The sequence below is a fragment of the Sciurus carolinensis genome, chromosome 10, assembly GCF_902686445.1.
Source record: "Sciurus carolinensis chromosome 10, mSciCar1.2, whole genome shotgun sequence".
NCBI classification, from domain to species: domain Eukaryota; kingdom Metazoa; phylum Chordata; class Mammalia; order Rodentia; family Sciuridae; genus Sciurus; species Sciurus carolinensis.
Window position 1 is genome coordinate 26,317,127 of NC_062222.1, and position 18,375 is coordinate 26,335,501.

The 18,375-nt window shown below is 34.4% G+C and overlaps 1 protein-coding gene and 1 pseudogene across 1 annotated transcript in view; both read right to left on the bottom strand.

The window, feature by feature from the left end:
* Positions 1-18,375, bottom strand: part of Lrba (LPS responsive beige-like anchor protein) — a 703,692-nt gene that overhangs the window by 583,253 nt on the left and 102,064 nt on the right. Inside the window, 9 exon segments of the mRNA XM_047565822.1 lie at positions 874-1,026; positions 1,468-1,576; positions 4,143-4,276; positions 4,467-4,664; positions 13,874-14,020; positions 15,240-15,359; positions 16,553-16,679; positions 16,760-16,881; positions 18,028-18,123. Of these exon segments, the coding sequence (XP_047421778.1) occupies positions 874-1,026; positions 1,468-1,576; positions 4,143-4,276; positions 4,467-4,664; positions 13,874-14,020; positions 15,240-15,359; positions 16,553-16,679; positions 16,760-16,881; positions 18,028-18,123 (1,206 nt within the window).
* Positions 15,578-16,007, bottom strand: LOC124994112 (40S ribosomal protein S15a-like; annotated as a pseudogene).

Consider the following 18,375-nt stretch of genomic DNA (forward strand, 5'->3'; position numbering starts at 1 on the left):
TCAGCTGCACCATAAGAATGAAATGAAGAGCTGGGTGTGGTGCTGCACACCTATAATCCCAGCAGCTCAGTAGGTTGAGACAGGAGACTCACGAGTTCAAAGCCAGCCTCACCAACTTAGCAAAGCCCTGTGCTTTATTTTATTTATTTATATGCAGTGCTAAGAATTGAACCCAGTGCTTCACACATGCTAGGCAGCTTAGTGAGACCCTGTCCCTAAATAAAAAACAAAAAATGCTGGGGATGTAGCTCAATGGGGTAAACCCCTGGGTTAAATCTCCAGTACCCCTCCAAAAAAAAAGAAAAGAGAGAAAGAAAAAAAAAAGAAATAAGAGTCCATCACATTGGTGAAACACAAGTGTGTAAGTAAATGCAAACAGTGGGAACAGCATACGCTGATAAGCAATAGAAACTGATATCTCTCTCTCTTTCTCCCTCCCTACATACGTACATACACAAACACACACACACACACACATATAAGTATCTACATATATACATATATGTATGTGTATATATATATATGTGTATATATTGAAATAGAACACTTACATATTTACATTGAATTATCTAACTTTGACATTTAATAAACAAAATCTCTCTCAAATAAAACTTTATTTAAAAATAAAGACCATAACTCTATTTTGAAATATAATAACATTCATTTACAAAAAGGGAGAGAGGGAAGAAGAGAAACACGTTGATTTCCCAGTTTTCCTGGAAAGGAAAAAAGCACACTTGGTCAAAAAAGGCAAACCACTGAAACCTTACATAATAGTATGTAAAAGGAAAAAAGAAAAGCCTCATAATTATCATTCTTCTCAACCACAAAAACTTAGCAAAGATAGTAAAACAAAATCACCGTATCTATCACCTTGGCTGGGGTATGAATCCATATGGCAGGGTTAAGAAGAATGTGATCACACAGTTGCTTGAGTAGGGGCATCCCATTCTGAAGATTGCTCAGGTATTTTGAAAATGCAAGGCAAAGTTCAAGTACTGCTCTGCTGACATGGGACTTGGAAGACTGTGAAGAAAAGTAATTTAAAGGTTACAACTAATTCAAGGCAAGGTAAGTAAATTACAGGCTGTCAGCACACACACACACAGACACAAAGACCCACAAACTATGCTCAAAGTTAAAGATGGCATGAGGTTACTAACCATACTTTTTTTTTTTAAGTTGTCAGTGGACCTTTATTTTGTTTATATGTGGTGCTGAGAATCAAACCCAGAGCCTCATACATGCCAGGTAAGCGCTCTACCACTGAGCCACAACCCCAGCCCCAACCATACTTCTTTAATACGAGAACAGAGACAAGGTAAAACAACAAAATGTTATTTTAATTTAAGTAATTTTCTGTTAACCAAGGAAACCTACTTACAGACAAAATTTCTTGATCACTTAGGGAACAAGTACATGAACTTCAAATAAGGTAATTCAAATGGTAAAATATTTCTTATTTACCTTTTCAAGACTGTATCCTATTACCAAGAAGCCCTTACAGGCAAGCATCTGTTCCTGCATAGCAATTGAGTTCTTCAACAGCTCCATAATGAAAGCCAGCAAGGTTGAACTACAATTTTAAGAAAAGGCAATTATTTGAAAAAACATATTCTATTTTAAAAATTACATTAGACAAATGTAGCCTTCCATTTATCTCAATAAAATATTCTCCATGTCAGGGTCATGGCTACATCTCAGTGACAGAGCCAATGCCTAGTAAGTATGCTTAGGCCTGGGTGCAATCCTGAATGCCACCCACACACACACACCAAAAAAAATTTAAATTTCATAGAAATTGCCATTCTACCAAAACTGTCTCCAAGATTATTGCAAAACTAAATACAAATTTGCAATGTATACCGAGGATCTACTCAAATACTTCTTCATATATTTTATCATAAAATTAAGAAGTGAATGATTTAGAAACAAAACGCATTATATAGAGAAAAATTAACAATGCACAAAACAAGTAATAGACATGGCTAATAAAGTAAATGGATAGAACTGAAGAATATTATGCTAAGCAAAATAAGCCAGTCCCAAAGAACCAAAATCCAAATGTTTTCTCTGACATGTGGATGCTAATTCACAATAAGGAAAGGGGGCAGGGAGAGACTATAATAGACATACTCTGGACTAGCCAGAGGTGAATACAGGGAGGGGAGGGGACATGGGGGCAGGAATGATAGTAAAGCACATCAGATAATATTATCCAATGTGCATATATGATTGCATGACCTGTGTAACTCTACATCACGTACAACCAGAAGAATGAGAAGTTATACTCCATTTATGTATGATGTGTCAAAATGCATTCTACTGTCATGAATAACTAATTAGAACAATTTTAAAAATGAAAAAAAAAGAAATGGTTAATAAAAAGTATATTAAGGACTTATTAAGTGCTCTTATATTAAGAGCACTTAATAAGCAAATGTATTCCATTTTGAAGAGTCATTGGTAAAATGGAGGAAAAAAGCAAACATACTAAGGTTTAAATCCTCAAAACATGATCGGGGTCCTAAATGGCTATTGTGAACTAAGCAGAAGTACATGAGAAAAGATAAAAAGTAAAGTTAATTTGGAGAAAAATGTAAGATCCTGAACACTAATTTAAGAGGTTTGTTCATTAGGCCAACAAGAAAACTGTAATTCTCCAGTCTTCAAAACTTTTAAAAGCGATAGGGGCTTCAACCTTGCTTTATCTCCCACAATATTTAGAGATATTCAAAAGGGACAGGAATAAGATCAGCTGCTTCCTTCTTAGAAACTCTGAATGATTCCCAGGGAGAGCAAGAGTAGCAGCCCACCTCCTGCTCCACATCAGTGTTTGAGCTGCCAGCAATTCCAATAAAGACACCAAAAGGTGAAAAAAGAGGAGGAGGAGAGAAGGAAAGAAGAAAAAAAGTCACTTAGCCCTTTTGGAGCACAATATAAAAATATTTTATGAAGTACTGATATGACAAAGGTAACTTAAATTTAACATACTAAATATAGCTAGCAAGCCAGGTAAGATGGCGCACAACTGTAATTCCAGTTACTCTGGAGGCTGAAGCAGAAGGGTCAAAAGTTCAAAGCCAGTCTGGGTAACAGTGATACTTAAAATCTAAACAAATAAATAACAGTTGCAAATACTAGATTTAATAGCTCATTTCTTTTAAAAAATTTTTTTTCATTGCCTAGTAACCTGGAGAACATTCCATCATTAATCATATACATAGTACTAGGTTGTGTATAAAAGGAGAAATCAAAGAGAATTTCAAAAGAGGAGAATGGAAAACTCATCTACTTTTCTCAAATAATAAATGAAACATAATTATTTTACTGTTTAGCTTAACTAAAATATGCAACCAGGAGAATTAATTCATTCATCCTCTCACATGCCTTAAAACTCATCCTAGAATTCATATGCCTCTGCCTTTTCTAGACTCAACACTACAACAGGAAACAATGTGCCAAATATATAATTTAATTTTTAAAAACATACAGACTAAATCACCTAATATAACACCATTAAAATTTTTGACTTTTGATTATATACATGATTGAGAAATAAAAAGAAAACCTAAATTCTCACAATAAATCCCTGACAAATAAGAACCTAAAATATTTGAAAAATGAGAGCATGGCTGGGTGCCGTGGCACTTGCCTACTAATCTCAGTGCCTCGGGAGGCTGAGGTAGTAGGATCACAAGTTCAAAGCCAGCCTCAGCAACTTAGCAAGTCCCTAAGTAACTCAGCAAGACCATGTATCAAAATAAAAAAAAAGGGCTGGAGATGTGCCTCAGTAGTTAAGTACCCCTGGGTTCAATCCCTAGTACCAAGAAGAGGGAGAGAGGTGGGGTGGGGAGAGAACAGATAAAAAATTTTAAAAATTTTAAAAATTCCACTATTGCCAATTACAACTTCATTCTAAAACATTTACTGCTTTTAGAGTTTTTATACTTCCTAATGACAAACCAGAATTATATTAATACTAATGTAATTGATATGGACTTGTCCATACCATTTATATCTAAAAATTTTCTTCAAAATATTTTGACTCTACAATAAATGTGAAAGGCAAACAAGGTATCATGCAGCTCAATAAAGATGAAAATAACTCTTACGTCAAATTTAAAACAAAAGACACTCACCATATTGTTGAGTCAACTTCATCAGATAAATATTGCCTGTAATCCAACTGTGCAAAAAGTGGAAACAGCACTTGTACTCCTCCAATTGAATGCATGGCACTTTGAATGGAATGTGTTAAAACTGCCTTCACATCCTTGAAAAACAGAAAATACAGTGACTGTTTCAGTGATTTCTCTTTCAAAACAGTTTAAAACAAAGCACAACAGTAAATGCAGGAACACTAAAATGTTACTTTTCTCGTGTCAAGAGAAGCTCCTAAATACACCCCAATAATTCACCAGAATAGTCCACTAGCTCTATCCTTAAAAGATCACAATTAGTACCTGGAGCATGAGAGCATGTGGTGAATGAACAAAAATCGATGGGTTGTCCTTGGGAGAAGATTCGAGGCAAAGCTGGGCATCTGTAGCCCGCGGATTGTATGTGAAAGCAATGGCACTAGAGAGTTTGCCGTCATACAGTAAGAGTTTGTGATGCTCAGCAAGGAAAAGATCACTTTCTGCTTTGAATTTAAATGTACCCTATGAATGTAAAAAAAGAAGAAAACTGTTAAGGTGATATGTCACACAAGAAAATCTAAATGCAAATCACCAGAGATATAAAAATTTAAGAGGACATACCAATGATCATTTTTCTAACAATATCAAATAAGAGAGCCCTCCAAAATGTTAGTCTTTATCTCCATAAATTTCCCTAAAGGTACTAGTAGTTGGTGAGTCCTTTAAGTTTTGATACATTACATTTTCATTTTCACTATCTCACAGTACTTTCTAATTTCCCTTGTGATTAATGCCCATCAGTTATTTAAGAGTATGCTGTTTGATTTCTACTTACCTATGAACTTTTCAGATTTCCTTGGGCTATTAGTAAAATGGCAAATTTACTATGTATTTTACCATAATACAAATTTGCTTAAGGGTTGAGGTTGAATGAGGATGTAGCTCAGTCAGAAAAGCACTTGCCTAGCATATACAAAGCCCTACTATTCAATTCCCAGCACCAAAAAAAATAAATAAATAAAATTGTTTAATTAAAAACAACAATAAAAAACAAGTAATCTAATTGAAAAGTGGGTAAAAGATCTAAATAGGTCTTTAACCAAAAATGATAAACAGTTTATAAGGAAGCAAAAATAATCTCAACATCATTAATTGCCAGGGAAATGCAAATCAAAACAATGAGGTACCACTTAATACCCACTAGGATGGCCACAACCAAAAAGTCCAATGATAACACATGTTGGAGAGGACATGGAGAAATCAGAATCCTCATACACTACTGTGGGAATATAAAATGATGCGGTCAACTTAGAAAACAATCTGGAAGTTTCTCAAATATATGACCCAGCAATTCCACTCTAAATAATAGACCCAAAATAAAGGAAATATATGTCCACACAAAAACTCATACACAAGTGTTCATGTCAGCATTACTCATAATATCCAAAAGGTAAAAACTAACAAATAGATACACAATGGAATACTATACAACTATAAAAAGGAATGATATTCTGATACATGCTAAAATAGAGATGATACTTGAAAAATTATGCTCAGGGAAAAAAGGCCAGTCACCAAAGATCACATATCATTTGATTCATTTATTGCCAGAAACAGGCAAATCTATAGAAATAGAAAGTAGCTTAGATATCACTAGGGACTAGGAAGAAAGGGAAATGAGTAATGACAGAGGATCAATATTAGGATTTCCTTTTGGGGTAAATAAACTGTAGACAATGAATAAAAACTGTTACACAACTTTATGATAAAAACCAATTGATTTTATTTATATATATTGTGGGCAAATGATATGTACCAGATTTTGGGTCTGGGGGGATCAATATTAGGATTTCCTTTTGGGGTAAATAAACTGTAGACAATGAATAAAAACTGTTACACAACTTTATGATAAAAACCAATTGATTTTATATATATATATATATATATATATATATATATATATATTAAGTGGGCAAATGATATGTACCAGATTTTGGGTCTAGAATGTCCCCCAGAGGTCCATGTGTTACAGGCTTAGTGCCCAGCCTGGCATTGGGAGGTGGTGGAAACCCTAAGAGACGGGACTCTAACCCCTTCTTCTATTTCTTTTTCACATTTCAGGCATGAAGTGTACAGTTCTGCTACATGTTGCTGCCCTGTCACAGACCCATATTGCCACAGGGCCAATGATGGATCAAGGACTTAAACCTTCAAAACTGTGAACCAAAACAAGCCTTCTCCTTTAATAATTTGATTATCTCAGATATCTGTTATGGTAAACAGAAAGCTGAATAACACGACATGTTTTATATCTCAATAAAGCTTTTATATTAAAACATGATCTAAAATAAATATTATCTTGAGTCTCACTGACAAAGCTTTAAAACAAACTACAAAAACAAAAACAAAAAAACACACCTAAAGAAACTTTGACTAGCTAAACAAAGTCCTCTTTACAGGGTACCAACAAAATCTAAACACTCAGATGGTAAACATCATAATGTCCAATATGCATTCCTAAACTACTAAACTGCTACGGTTTGCATAAGTGTCCCCCAAAGGTCCAGAGATAAAAGCTTAGTCCCCATGATGGTAGTATCGGGAGGAGCCTATTGTGGGCCTTTAAGAGGTGGGACAGAGTGGGAAGTTTTTAGATCAATGGGAACGTACCTTTGTGAGGAATTGTGAAACCCAGTCTCTTCCTTCCCTCACTCTTTCTCTCTCTCTCTCTCCCTGCCTCCTAGCTCAGGATGTGCTATTCACTCTGACTCATGCCTCTACCATTGCTATCCCGCACCATCACCAGAGGACCTAATCTTGAACCTCTAAAACTGTGAGCTAAACAAACCATTTCTCTTTACTAAGTTGGTTACCTCAGGTAATTCACTGTAGTGATCCAAAACTAATACACAAACCAAGAAGCCTACAATAACCATGAAAATGTCACAAATTCAGAAATAACACGTGATGAAATTAAAAGACATTGTAGGTCATGTCAGTGGAAGGGCACTGTAAAGGTCCCAGATTCAATCCTTAGGACATAAAAAAAAAGTGCAAGAGAGAAGAAAAAGACATTAAAAGTAGCTATTATATCTTTGGTTAATGTGGGGTGGGGTTCTTTTTTAAGACTAGCATGTTAGAACAAGATAATGAAAAAGAATGAAAATTTACTGAAACTAAAAATATAAGAAATGGAAAATTCACAGTAGACTGGACACTGAGAAGGTTCATAAAGGCAAAGCAATGAAAACCCAAAAGAAATCTTTTAAATTAAGAACAAAAAAAAAAAAAAAAAAAAAAAAAAAAAAAAAGAGGCATGGAAACTTATTAGCTTCTATCAAAAGGTCTAAAATAAATGTGGTATAAATTCCAGAGGAAGGAAACATATTTGAAGAAACTGTGGTACAAGTTTTTAAATTTGACAAAACCCAGATTTAAAAGTCTGAGTAACCTGAAGCAGGCTAAGCACAGAAAAGAACAGACCAGCACAAGTTTGGGAGAGCACTGGAAGATACTGGAAGTGGAGTAGAGGAGGTCTCTTTCCAAGCTACTCCCTGGTAAGAGACCAAGAAAGCAGATAAACAGCTTCTCAGTAAAAGAGGGATTTTACCAGGATTTAATAATGGACTCTCAGAACAGCTTGGGGACCCAGAAGGTTGGATGTAATAAAATAGAAAAAAAAAAAGCTCACTGCTGCCCGTGGCTGCCACAGCTGATCCACGTTGGGGCAAGTGTGGAAGGGGACTAAGGGAACCTGCATTTCAGGTGGCACCGTGGCATGTAATAGTACAGAGAAATCAAAGATCAAGGTCACGGCTGAACTGATCCAGAGGGTGTGCAGCACTATAACCTCATGCAGGAAAGACGCCTCCTGTCTCCTGGGTGTTTGCAGAGAGGAGGCAGGAGCCCTTGTGCCACCCCACTATGGCCACCAGTGTGGGAGTAAGTCCAGGAGCCCACATCTGGAAAATCCGAGCTGGATCCGAAAAACAGGCCTAGGAGACACCCATCACATGACTCAGTGTGTGACTGGGAGATCCGTAGGAAATGAGGCATGGAGAGTGTTTTACCCAGGGGAATAGAGTAGTAGAGACCCAAGAAAGCCCAGTTCTTTCCTCCTCCCTTTGAGTCTGATAGCTTTCCAACTAATGTTGCTGAGAAAACTGGAAATCCATAAGTCACAGAATGAAATTTAACCCCTATCTCTCACCCTGCACAAAGCTCAACTCAAAGTGGATCAAAGATCTAGATCTTAGACCAGAGACTTGGCATCTCCTAGAAGAAAATGTAGGCCCAACTCCCCATCATGTCAGCTGAGGAACTGAATTCTTCAACAAGGCTCCTAAAACCCAAGAAGTAAAATCAAAAATCAATAAATGGGATGGTATCAAACTAAAAAGTTTCTTCACAGCAAAGGAAACAATCAAGAGCTAAGAGAGAACCTACAGAATGGGAGAAAATCTTTGCCACCCACACCTCAGATAAGGTGTTAATTTCCAGAACATACATACAAAGAACTCAAAAAGCTTAACACCAAAAAAACAACGTAATCAATACATGGGCAAAAGAACTAAGACACTTCTCAAGAAGAAATACAAAGCAGGGCGTGGTGGCACATGCTTGTAATCCCTGCTGCTTGGGAGGCTGAGACAGGAGGATCTGAGTTCAAAGGGGCGGGGGGGGGGGGGGGGGGGGGGGGGGAGTGGAGAAAAGGGGGTGATGGGAATGGGAAAGAGAGTAGAATAAATTGGACTTAACTTTCCTACGTTCATATATGAATGCAAGACCAGTTGTAACTCTGCATCACATACAACCACAAAAATTGGAAGTTATACTACATGTATGTATGATATGTCATATATAACTAAAAATAAAAAATAAAAAAGATAAATAAAATTTAGAATTGAAAAAACAACAAAGATCAAATGTTCTCTCTGATATGTAGATGCCAACCCACAACAAGGGGCAGGGAAATAGAAGTTCAGTGGATTAGACAAAGGGGAATGAAGGGAAGGGAGAGGAAATGGGAATGGGAAAGACAATGAAATGAATCAGACATAACTGTGTTATGTATGTATATGAATACACCACAATGAAAATCACCACCATATACATCCACCAGACTGGGATCCTAATTAGAATAAAACATATTCCAAGCTTGTATAATTATATCAAAATGGTTTCTACTGTAATGTATAACCAAAAAGAATAAAGATTAAAAAATAATAATAATAACCCAACATATAAAACATTTAGGTTTTGAAGAGGCCATACAACTTAACAGAAACTTCTTACAAATCAGAAAAAGTAAACTCTCTTTTAAAAGCTAATAAATTCTCACATTAAAATTCTAACCAGGGGTTGGGATCATGGCTCAGTGGTAGATCGCTTGCCTCACATGTGAGGCACTGGGTTCAATCCTCAGCACCACATAAAATGAATAAAATAAAGGTATTGTGTCCATCTACAACTAAAAAAATTTTTTTTTAAATTCTAAACCAGTGAAACTATTTTCAAGAATGAAAGCAAACTAAAAGCCTTCTCAGAAAAAAGCTGAGAAATCTCACTTAACAGTAAACCTCCAGTATAAGAAATATTAAAGGTGTTAAAATGGTAGGTAAATGGTATGAGATGGTTCTTTGGTTTGAATATGGTTAGACTGTCTCTCAAAGGTTCATATATTTTATTTTAATCCCCACTGTGAGGGTAGAAACTTAATCCATGGCATCATACTGAAGAGGGGCAAAAGGGTCCCTTAGACTCTTTTTTTATTTTTTTTTTAATTTAACCTTTATTTTATTTTATTTATCTTTTACATGGTTCTGAGGATCAAACCCAGTGCCTCACCCATGCTAGGTAAGCACTTTGCCACTGAGCTACCACCCCAATCCACCTAGACTCTTTTATGAGGACACTAATCCCTCTCCTGAGGTAGAGATGGAGACTTCCTGAGTGAGAAACTTCTCAAAGGTCCTCCCCTTAAGACGTATCACCTTGGGAGTTTAGTTTAAACATATGAATTTTAAGGAGACCATAGTATTATGGGAAAAAAAATGAACTCTGATCCTTACTATGTGCCATACACAAAAATTCATTCAAAATAGATCATAAACCTAAAGGTGAATACTAAAATTGTAAAACTCAGAAGAAAACATGAAAATATATTTCTAATGTTGAAGTACTCAAATATTTTTATGTAGACAAAAAGTATCATAACAGAAGAAATTGACAAAATATAATTCATAAAAATCAAATTCTACTCTCCAGTCATATTAACAAAACGAAAAATCAATCAAGATGCACACTCAGGAAAAATAAGTGTAAATCTTACATATGATAAAAAGAGTTATATCCACAATACATAAGAAAAATCTCAAAATTCATTAAGAAAACAACCCTACAAAAATCAAATCATATACTTCACAAGAGAAGATACACAAATAGGTAATAAGTAATGAGAATGATTTCCAGCATGTCAGCATGTCTAAGAAATATAAGAATAAAATTAAAAACAGAATGAGAGCAGGGGATGTAGCCCAGGGATAGAACACCAGTCTAGCATATGTGAGAATCTTGCATTCAGTACCCAGGACTGCAAAACATTTTCAAAATAAAAAATACACAAAGAGACATTACTGCACATTCACTCAAATGTCTAATATTACAAAGACTTTACACAGAGAGGAAGTACAAATCTCATATTCTGCTTGTGAGAATGTTGGGGCTTTTTTTTGTTTGTTTTTTGTTTTCTTCCCAGTACTGAGAATTAAACCAGGGATGTGTTACTAAGCAAGGTCTTTTTGTTTTTTATTTTGAGATAGGGTCTTGCTTAAGTTGTTGAGACCTTGCAATCCTCCTATCTCAGCCTCCAAGGTGGCTGGTATTAGAGGCATGCACCACTATGCGCAGAGATAATGTAAAATTATACAATCACCTTGGAAAATACTTTAGCAATTTCAGTTACCATGTTGCTTAGCAATTTCACTTTTAGATATAGACAGAAAAAACACAGTTGAATCCTAAAACATGCTGAAAAAAAAAAAAAAAAACTCACAGGAGCACAAATTACATGATTCCATTTACATAAAACCTTAAGAAAAAAAAGTCTAAATTGACAAAAAATAGAACAATGTGAACATGAATGGTAGGGAACAGGTGAGGTGAAAGAAATAATAATGGGAACTGTCTCAAACCTAGAAAAAGATACAAGTATCCAGATTCAAGAATATCAAAGAGTCAACTAGGTCTACCTCAAAATATACTATATTCAAGCTCTCAAAGTTTAACTACAAAGAGGATTCTCAATGCATCAAGAGAAAAGAAACAAGTAACATACAAGAGTGTTGCAATATGCCTGACAACAGACTCCTCAACAGAAGTGTAAGAGGTCAGGAAAGAGTAGAATGAGATAGAAGGAAAAAACTGCCAACCAATAATACTGTACCAAGCAAAGCTACTTTTTAGACATGAAGGAGAGTTACAGATACTCTCAAGCAAAAACAGAGAGAATTTATCACCACCAGACCAGTCCTGCATGAAATACCTTCATATTGAAAGAAAAATGCTAACAAGTGAGAAAAAAATATCAGAAGGAATAAATCTCATATAAGAGCAACTATAGACATATTCAGAATGCTAATATTGCAAAAAGTATGTAAATCATTTATATCTTTGGTATAAAGACCAAAATACTAAACCATTAAAAATAATAGCTACATTAACATTTTAAGAGACAGGCAACATAAAAAGATGTAAAATGGGACATCAAAAATTCAAAATATAAAGAGGAATCGAGCACAAGTGTAGAGCTTTTATAAGTATTTAATATTTTGTTTCTTTTCCTATTTTTGCAATAAATGTTATCATTTCAAAACGGCTTGTAAGAAATCAAAAGATGTTTTCTGTAAGCCTCATAGTAACCACAAAGCAAAATGCATCATAAGACAAATCAAAACTAGTAAATAATGCAACAAAATGCACGTTACAGAACATCACTTAGCCCCAAAGGAAGACTGCAAGAGAGGAGAGGAATAAGAAAGGGGTTGGGGAGCAAGGAACTACTAAAAAAAAAAAAAAGGTAACAAAATGGAAGCAGTAAGATCTTATGTATCCATAATTGCCATAAATGTAAATGGATTAAATTCTTTGATGGAAAAAACCGTTAGTAACTAAATGGATAAACAAAACAAGACTTAGTTATTTGCTGCTTTTAGGAAACTCACTTTGACTCTAAGGATATGTATAGACTAAAGGGAAAGAAATGTAAAAGACGCTCCATGGAAATAAAATTGAAAACCTAAAATGGCCATATTTCAGGACTAGAGAAAGTGAGGACCCCAAAAGCACAGGATGTGAAAGTGAAGACAAATAAATGGGATTATATTAAACTGAGAAGCTTCTGTACAGCAAAGGAAATAAGAAAGTAAAGAGACAACCTACAGAATCAGAGAAAATATCTGCAAATTATACACAGCAGAGGTTCATTGCCAGAATATGTGAAGAACATGAAATAACTCAACAGTAAGAAAATAAACAATCCAATTGAAAAATGGACAACAGACCTAAACAGAAACTTGTCAAAAGACATACAAATGGAAAGTCAGTATATAAAAAATGGTGTGTATCACTAATCATTGGGGAAATGCAAATCAGAACCACAATGAAATATCACTTTCATTCAGTAAGAACGGCTATTATCAAAAAGACAAAAGATAACAAGGACTGGTACAGATGCAGAGAAAGGGAACCCTTGAACACTGTTGGTGGAAATATAAATTAGTACAACCATTGTGAAAAACACTATAGTTTCCTCCTGAATTAAAAATAAAACTATCATATGATTCAGCAATCCCACTCCTGGGTATATATCCAAAGGAAATGAAATCAGTACATCAAACAGACATCTGTTCTCCCATGTTTATTACAGTAACAGCTGTGAAACAGAAACAACTAAGAGTCCATTATCATATAAATGGAAAAAGAAAATGTAACATAAATAATGGAATACTATTCAGCCATTAAAAATAAAGTTCTATCATTTTGACAATATGGATAGAACTGAAGCATATATGTTAAATGAAATTAGGCACAGAAAGACAAGGTACTGCATAATCTCATTCATATATGAAACCTAAAGAAGAAGATCTCTAAGAAGATGAGACTTAAAATGATAAATGCCACAGGTTGGGGAAAACAGGGGAAGAAGGGATGGGAAAGGTTGATCAATGGGTATTAAGTTACAGTTAGGAAAAAGAAGTTCAGTGTACTGTTGCAAAGTAGGGCGACTACTATTAATGATAATATACTATGTATCTCAAAAAAGCTAGAAGAAAGGATTTTGGATGTTTTTACCAGAAAGAAATAATAAGAATTAGAGGAGACAGATATGCTTACCCTGGTTTAAAGATTTCACAATGTCTGTGTGTGTGTGTGTATGTGTACATATACGTATCCCATAAATATGTAAATTGTGTACATTTTTTAAAAAAATGACAGTATCTAAAGAAATGCAGCATTCAGTAAAAATAAACTTTAACTAGTAGTTTTTGCCCAAGAACAGGGCATTTCTCTCAAAAAAGCAAAGTACCCTGCTGAGCCCTGTGACTTCCAAAAGTGGTCCCCCTTACCCTGACACACAGTTTGGTTAATTAAGGTAAATGTTCCCATGCATAATCCACCTTCAAATCAAGCCCAACTACCATTAGTTATGCAATAAACAGAATGTAAAGTACCTTGTATCCCAGGCCCAACTGATAAATAGCAAAAATCTGAGCCGCATTAAGCGCATCACTGAAAAGGTAAACTGCAGTCATCTGACCACAGAAGACTCTGTTAGCATCTGCTGTTTCTGATGAGCCCAGGAAACATTTGTCAAATGTCTATGAAAGAAAGCAGAGATTTTATTAAAGAAAAATTACATCCTCCAGGAATAACAAAAACCTACCTATATTGGTATAAATGATTTGTCCATTCTAAGCTATATCTGAATAGAATAAAATAATTAATTTAGCATTTCATTTCATCCATTCCCAACTTGATGACAAAGAGTCAAGAGAAACCACTATGGCTTTGAAGTTTCATAACAGGGCAGCCAAGGTCCAGACAGAACAGTCTTTGCCAAAAGGAGGAAAATAATGAGATAGGTTTGGAACTTACTGAATTGGCCTTTTCTTTGTGCCCTTTTTATGATATTAAAAAAAAAGAGAGAGATCACTAACATTTATTGAGTACTCATCCTTACAAAGCACTTGGCTAACATTTATGATCATTATTTCATTTAATCATCACGACAGCATATTTTTTACCATATTCATAAAAAAATGGTAAATTTTAACTAAACCTAAAAATAAAATAAAACTATTTTTATTAAATCCGTACTTTTTAAAGTCCATTTTCAGGTGGAAAAATACTAAGGTCTAATAATTCAAGTAAGATCATACAATCAATAAGTGACAGAACTGGTACTCGAACCTGAGTCTGTCTGATGTAACACTCTGAGCTCTCAAGGTTACCATTATGTAGTATGTATGTGTGTAGCAAAGGATATAAAAGGAGGAGAAAATGATAGATGGGTGTAGAGACTACTATGTTCATTTTCCTCATTTTTGTTTTTTTAAGTTTCCTATTTAAAAAACATTGTTAGGAGGCAAATAAGAACATTTTGAATTTCATTCTAACCCATGAATTTCTTTTTCAATCCTGAAAACACTATAACATAACAGTTACTAACAGCAGCTATGCACTATATGCAAAATTCATAGGCAAGTATCCTCTACCTCACTTATGAAAATGATCTGAACTCTGTAGTTGAGCTCCCATTTATTTTGATTAATGGACCACTAACCCAAACACTGTCAAGACACGACCACTGCTACTCATCAGCCCTTATCTCTACTCTATCCAGAATAATTTTATAATAAAAACTGATTAATACATGACACATTAATAAGTTCTCATTAACATGCTAGCCAATTATGATTATAAAGATTCAAATTCTAATATTCCAAAAGTTATACTCAAGTTTTAAAATGTTTTCTTGTTTAAAGATTTCATCCTTTACAAATTTTTTTTTCACTGCAGTGTTCTGAAATTACTTACATCACTGGTGTTGACAAGCCATGTTATCTCTCCATATGAAGCAAGCTCACCATTCACATAACATCGAAGCTCACTGTTCTTCCATCGATTATAAATGTGCACTATTGTTACCATATACCACTGAATAAGCAAAAAAGATAAAGATAACAATAATCCCAATAATACAACCATATTCAAAAAAAATGTATGTGGGCTGGGGAGATAGCTCAGTCGGTAGAGTGCTTGCCTTGCAAGCACAAGGCCCTGGATTCGATCCCCAGCACCACAAAAAAATAAAAATAAAAAAAAATGAAGTAAATTTTAACAAACCTAAAATAAGACTTTTTTTTTTTGTCCATTGAGGCATTTTATTATACGTATGTTTTACATCCCTAGAAAAAGAATCCCAGGATTTTTCCTCCTGTGTGTTTTTGTCTTGCTTCTTCGTGGTCCATGATGCCCGCTGAGGTTGTCAATACAATGAAACCAAACTGACTGGGACAGGAGCAGATTATTCTGCCATTTTTCTAGGACTTTGAACTGCACATCCAATCTGGGGCTGATCACTCCACACTTGTTTAACCTGCCTGTGAGGTTGACAACAATTTTCCCAGTTCTGTGATCATCAATGATTTCAAATTCGCCAAGGTAACCATGCTTCATCATCACAGTTAGAAACTGGACGATGACTTTGGAGTACGGCCTATTAAGGACCTGGCATTTGCCTCTCTTTTCGGCATTGCTGATGCTCTTGAGAGCATCAGCCAGGACATTCAAGCGCACCATTATGGCGGCACGAAAAGATGGCGGAAAGAGATAAGACTATTTTTATTAAATCCAATATTTAATTTCCCCAAACAACATTTATTCAGAGAGGCTCTCACCTGATAAGAACTTAATCTCTAAATAATTCTTCCAGCTTTTTAATATGGAAATTTTCAAATATAACACCAAAAAAGCAGATATCTACTTTGAACACCCTCTTTCAAACCTCAACATTTTCCCATATTTGCCTTGTCTATCTTCCTACACATTTTGTTGATGAATCATTTACTAATCTCTAAATTTTAAAGTAAAAATAAATATATTAAATTTGCAGTACTAAAATAGCTCCATTAATATTTTCTCCTTGAATTTCCCTTAGATTCTATAAATAACTATATATCTCATCTTTTCATGATCCAAATCAAATAGGTTAACACTTTTACAATGATTTACAGTAACCTTTTTGAAACCGCATAAAGAGTTGTAAAATGCCATGACGTTTTATGTGACAATCACTAACACAGAGCATTCTGAAAGCTCCCATAATTATGACTTAGGCGATCACATACCTTTTGTGGCTTGAAATCAAATTTCACACAGTGTTGAAAGCCTTTTCCTTTTGACTTTATTGATGTTATAATCAAACAGCCTCCAACAAAATGAGCAGAATAACCAAGACCTTTGCTGGTTCTGAAACTATGAAGAATAAGTTTTCATTTTACCTGTAAATATTCTCATTTTCAAAGTAAACACTAATCAGTTACAGAAATACATACCAATACAAATATGGTTTATCCTTATCTACATTGATGTTATTTACAGGATCCATTCTAAGCCAGGTATGAAATGTAAAACCACTCTGGTATGGCCACTTGGCTATAGGAGGCAATGCAATAGCCTAAAAGAAAGAAACTCTCAATTACTGACTTATATGAAAAATCTTATTACTGAAATCGTGAAAATGAGACCATATACATATTCCTACTATACATAAATTCTACTATGTATATTTCTATATATATTTTTCTACAATATCATATTACTTTATGCCATGATTAAAATAGCTGAGAGAAGACTGTTTATAGTATTTTAATTTACTTTTAGACTTAATGCCAACAAAGTATAGTTATTCAGGAAAATTTCAAATCTAAAATGCCTTTAGGGAAAAAATGTAAAGGAAGAAAACATGAGTAATAAAAGTTTTCAAAGGAAGTCATGTATTATGTATGCAACATTCAAGTATCACAAGTGTCCTTTTAAAATATATATTTATCTTCCTGCAGATATTGCTTGACTACATAGGGTCTAATAAGCCAACAAGATTTATGAAAGTAAATGATTTATGAAGTAAAAAGATTTATGAAGTAAAAAGTGAATGAATGATAAGTTCAGAAAAAGGACAAACTGAAATATATTTAAAAAAAAGAAAAATCTTTTGCTTACGGACTGACCAATATAATAGTGAAATGTTTTTAAGTTTCCATAAACAACACATATATATATAATATGTAACGTGTTCCTATATTATAGCTATCACTACCATATGTAATTATCTTATTTATAAACTGATTAACTGTTGGTCAAAATGTTGAGACCAACATAACTGGATATTCAGAATTCAGGAACACTTGCCTGTTGTTTCACTCTCATTCTGAATACCAGGGGCAAAAGAAACAGTAACAGAGAAACTTAAGGCTAGAAAAAGATTTTCAGAAAGACAGAATGTGACAAACAGCTACTTTAAAATGCAGAGATAAATTCATAGGACAACATGAATATGTTCAAAAGAATTAGGCTCTTACTTCTGACCCAAATCTCAAGTGGATAACTTTCTTAACTGCTTTAAACATCTATTTCTTTACCTCTTAAACAGGGAAAAGAAACATGCTAACTGTTTTAAGGATTAAGTTAACTCATGTAGAGAAGCTTCTGCCTAAAACAGAACCTGTCAGAACAGGGTGTTTCAGGAACACCCCTGCTGTACTTTCACAGGAAGCAATGGAAAGGAGGACTTCAGGTGAGTGTCTCATTAACATTTACTTACTGCAGCACTCTTTCCTGGAAAGTTGAAAAAGGCATCAGGACCATACTTCTGAGGCATATGCTTTAACACAGACAGCAACTTTCCAGCATGTGGAGGCTATGAAAATAGTTAACAATTCATTAACCACCTTATTCACCATAAAACAAATTTATGCACATATTTTTAATATAGTCATGCTTTAACATTCACAGGAATGACCAAATAATGATATAAGCTTAAAAGCATATACAATAACCAAAAAAGTTTTTTTTCAACTATCTTAAGGAAATAATGTGCTCTATGCCATTTTTCTAACATTATAGGATATATTAGGTGTTCAATAAATATGAGTCAATATTTTTAATATTT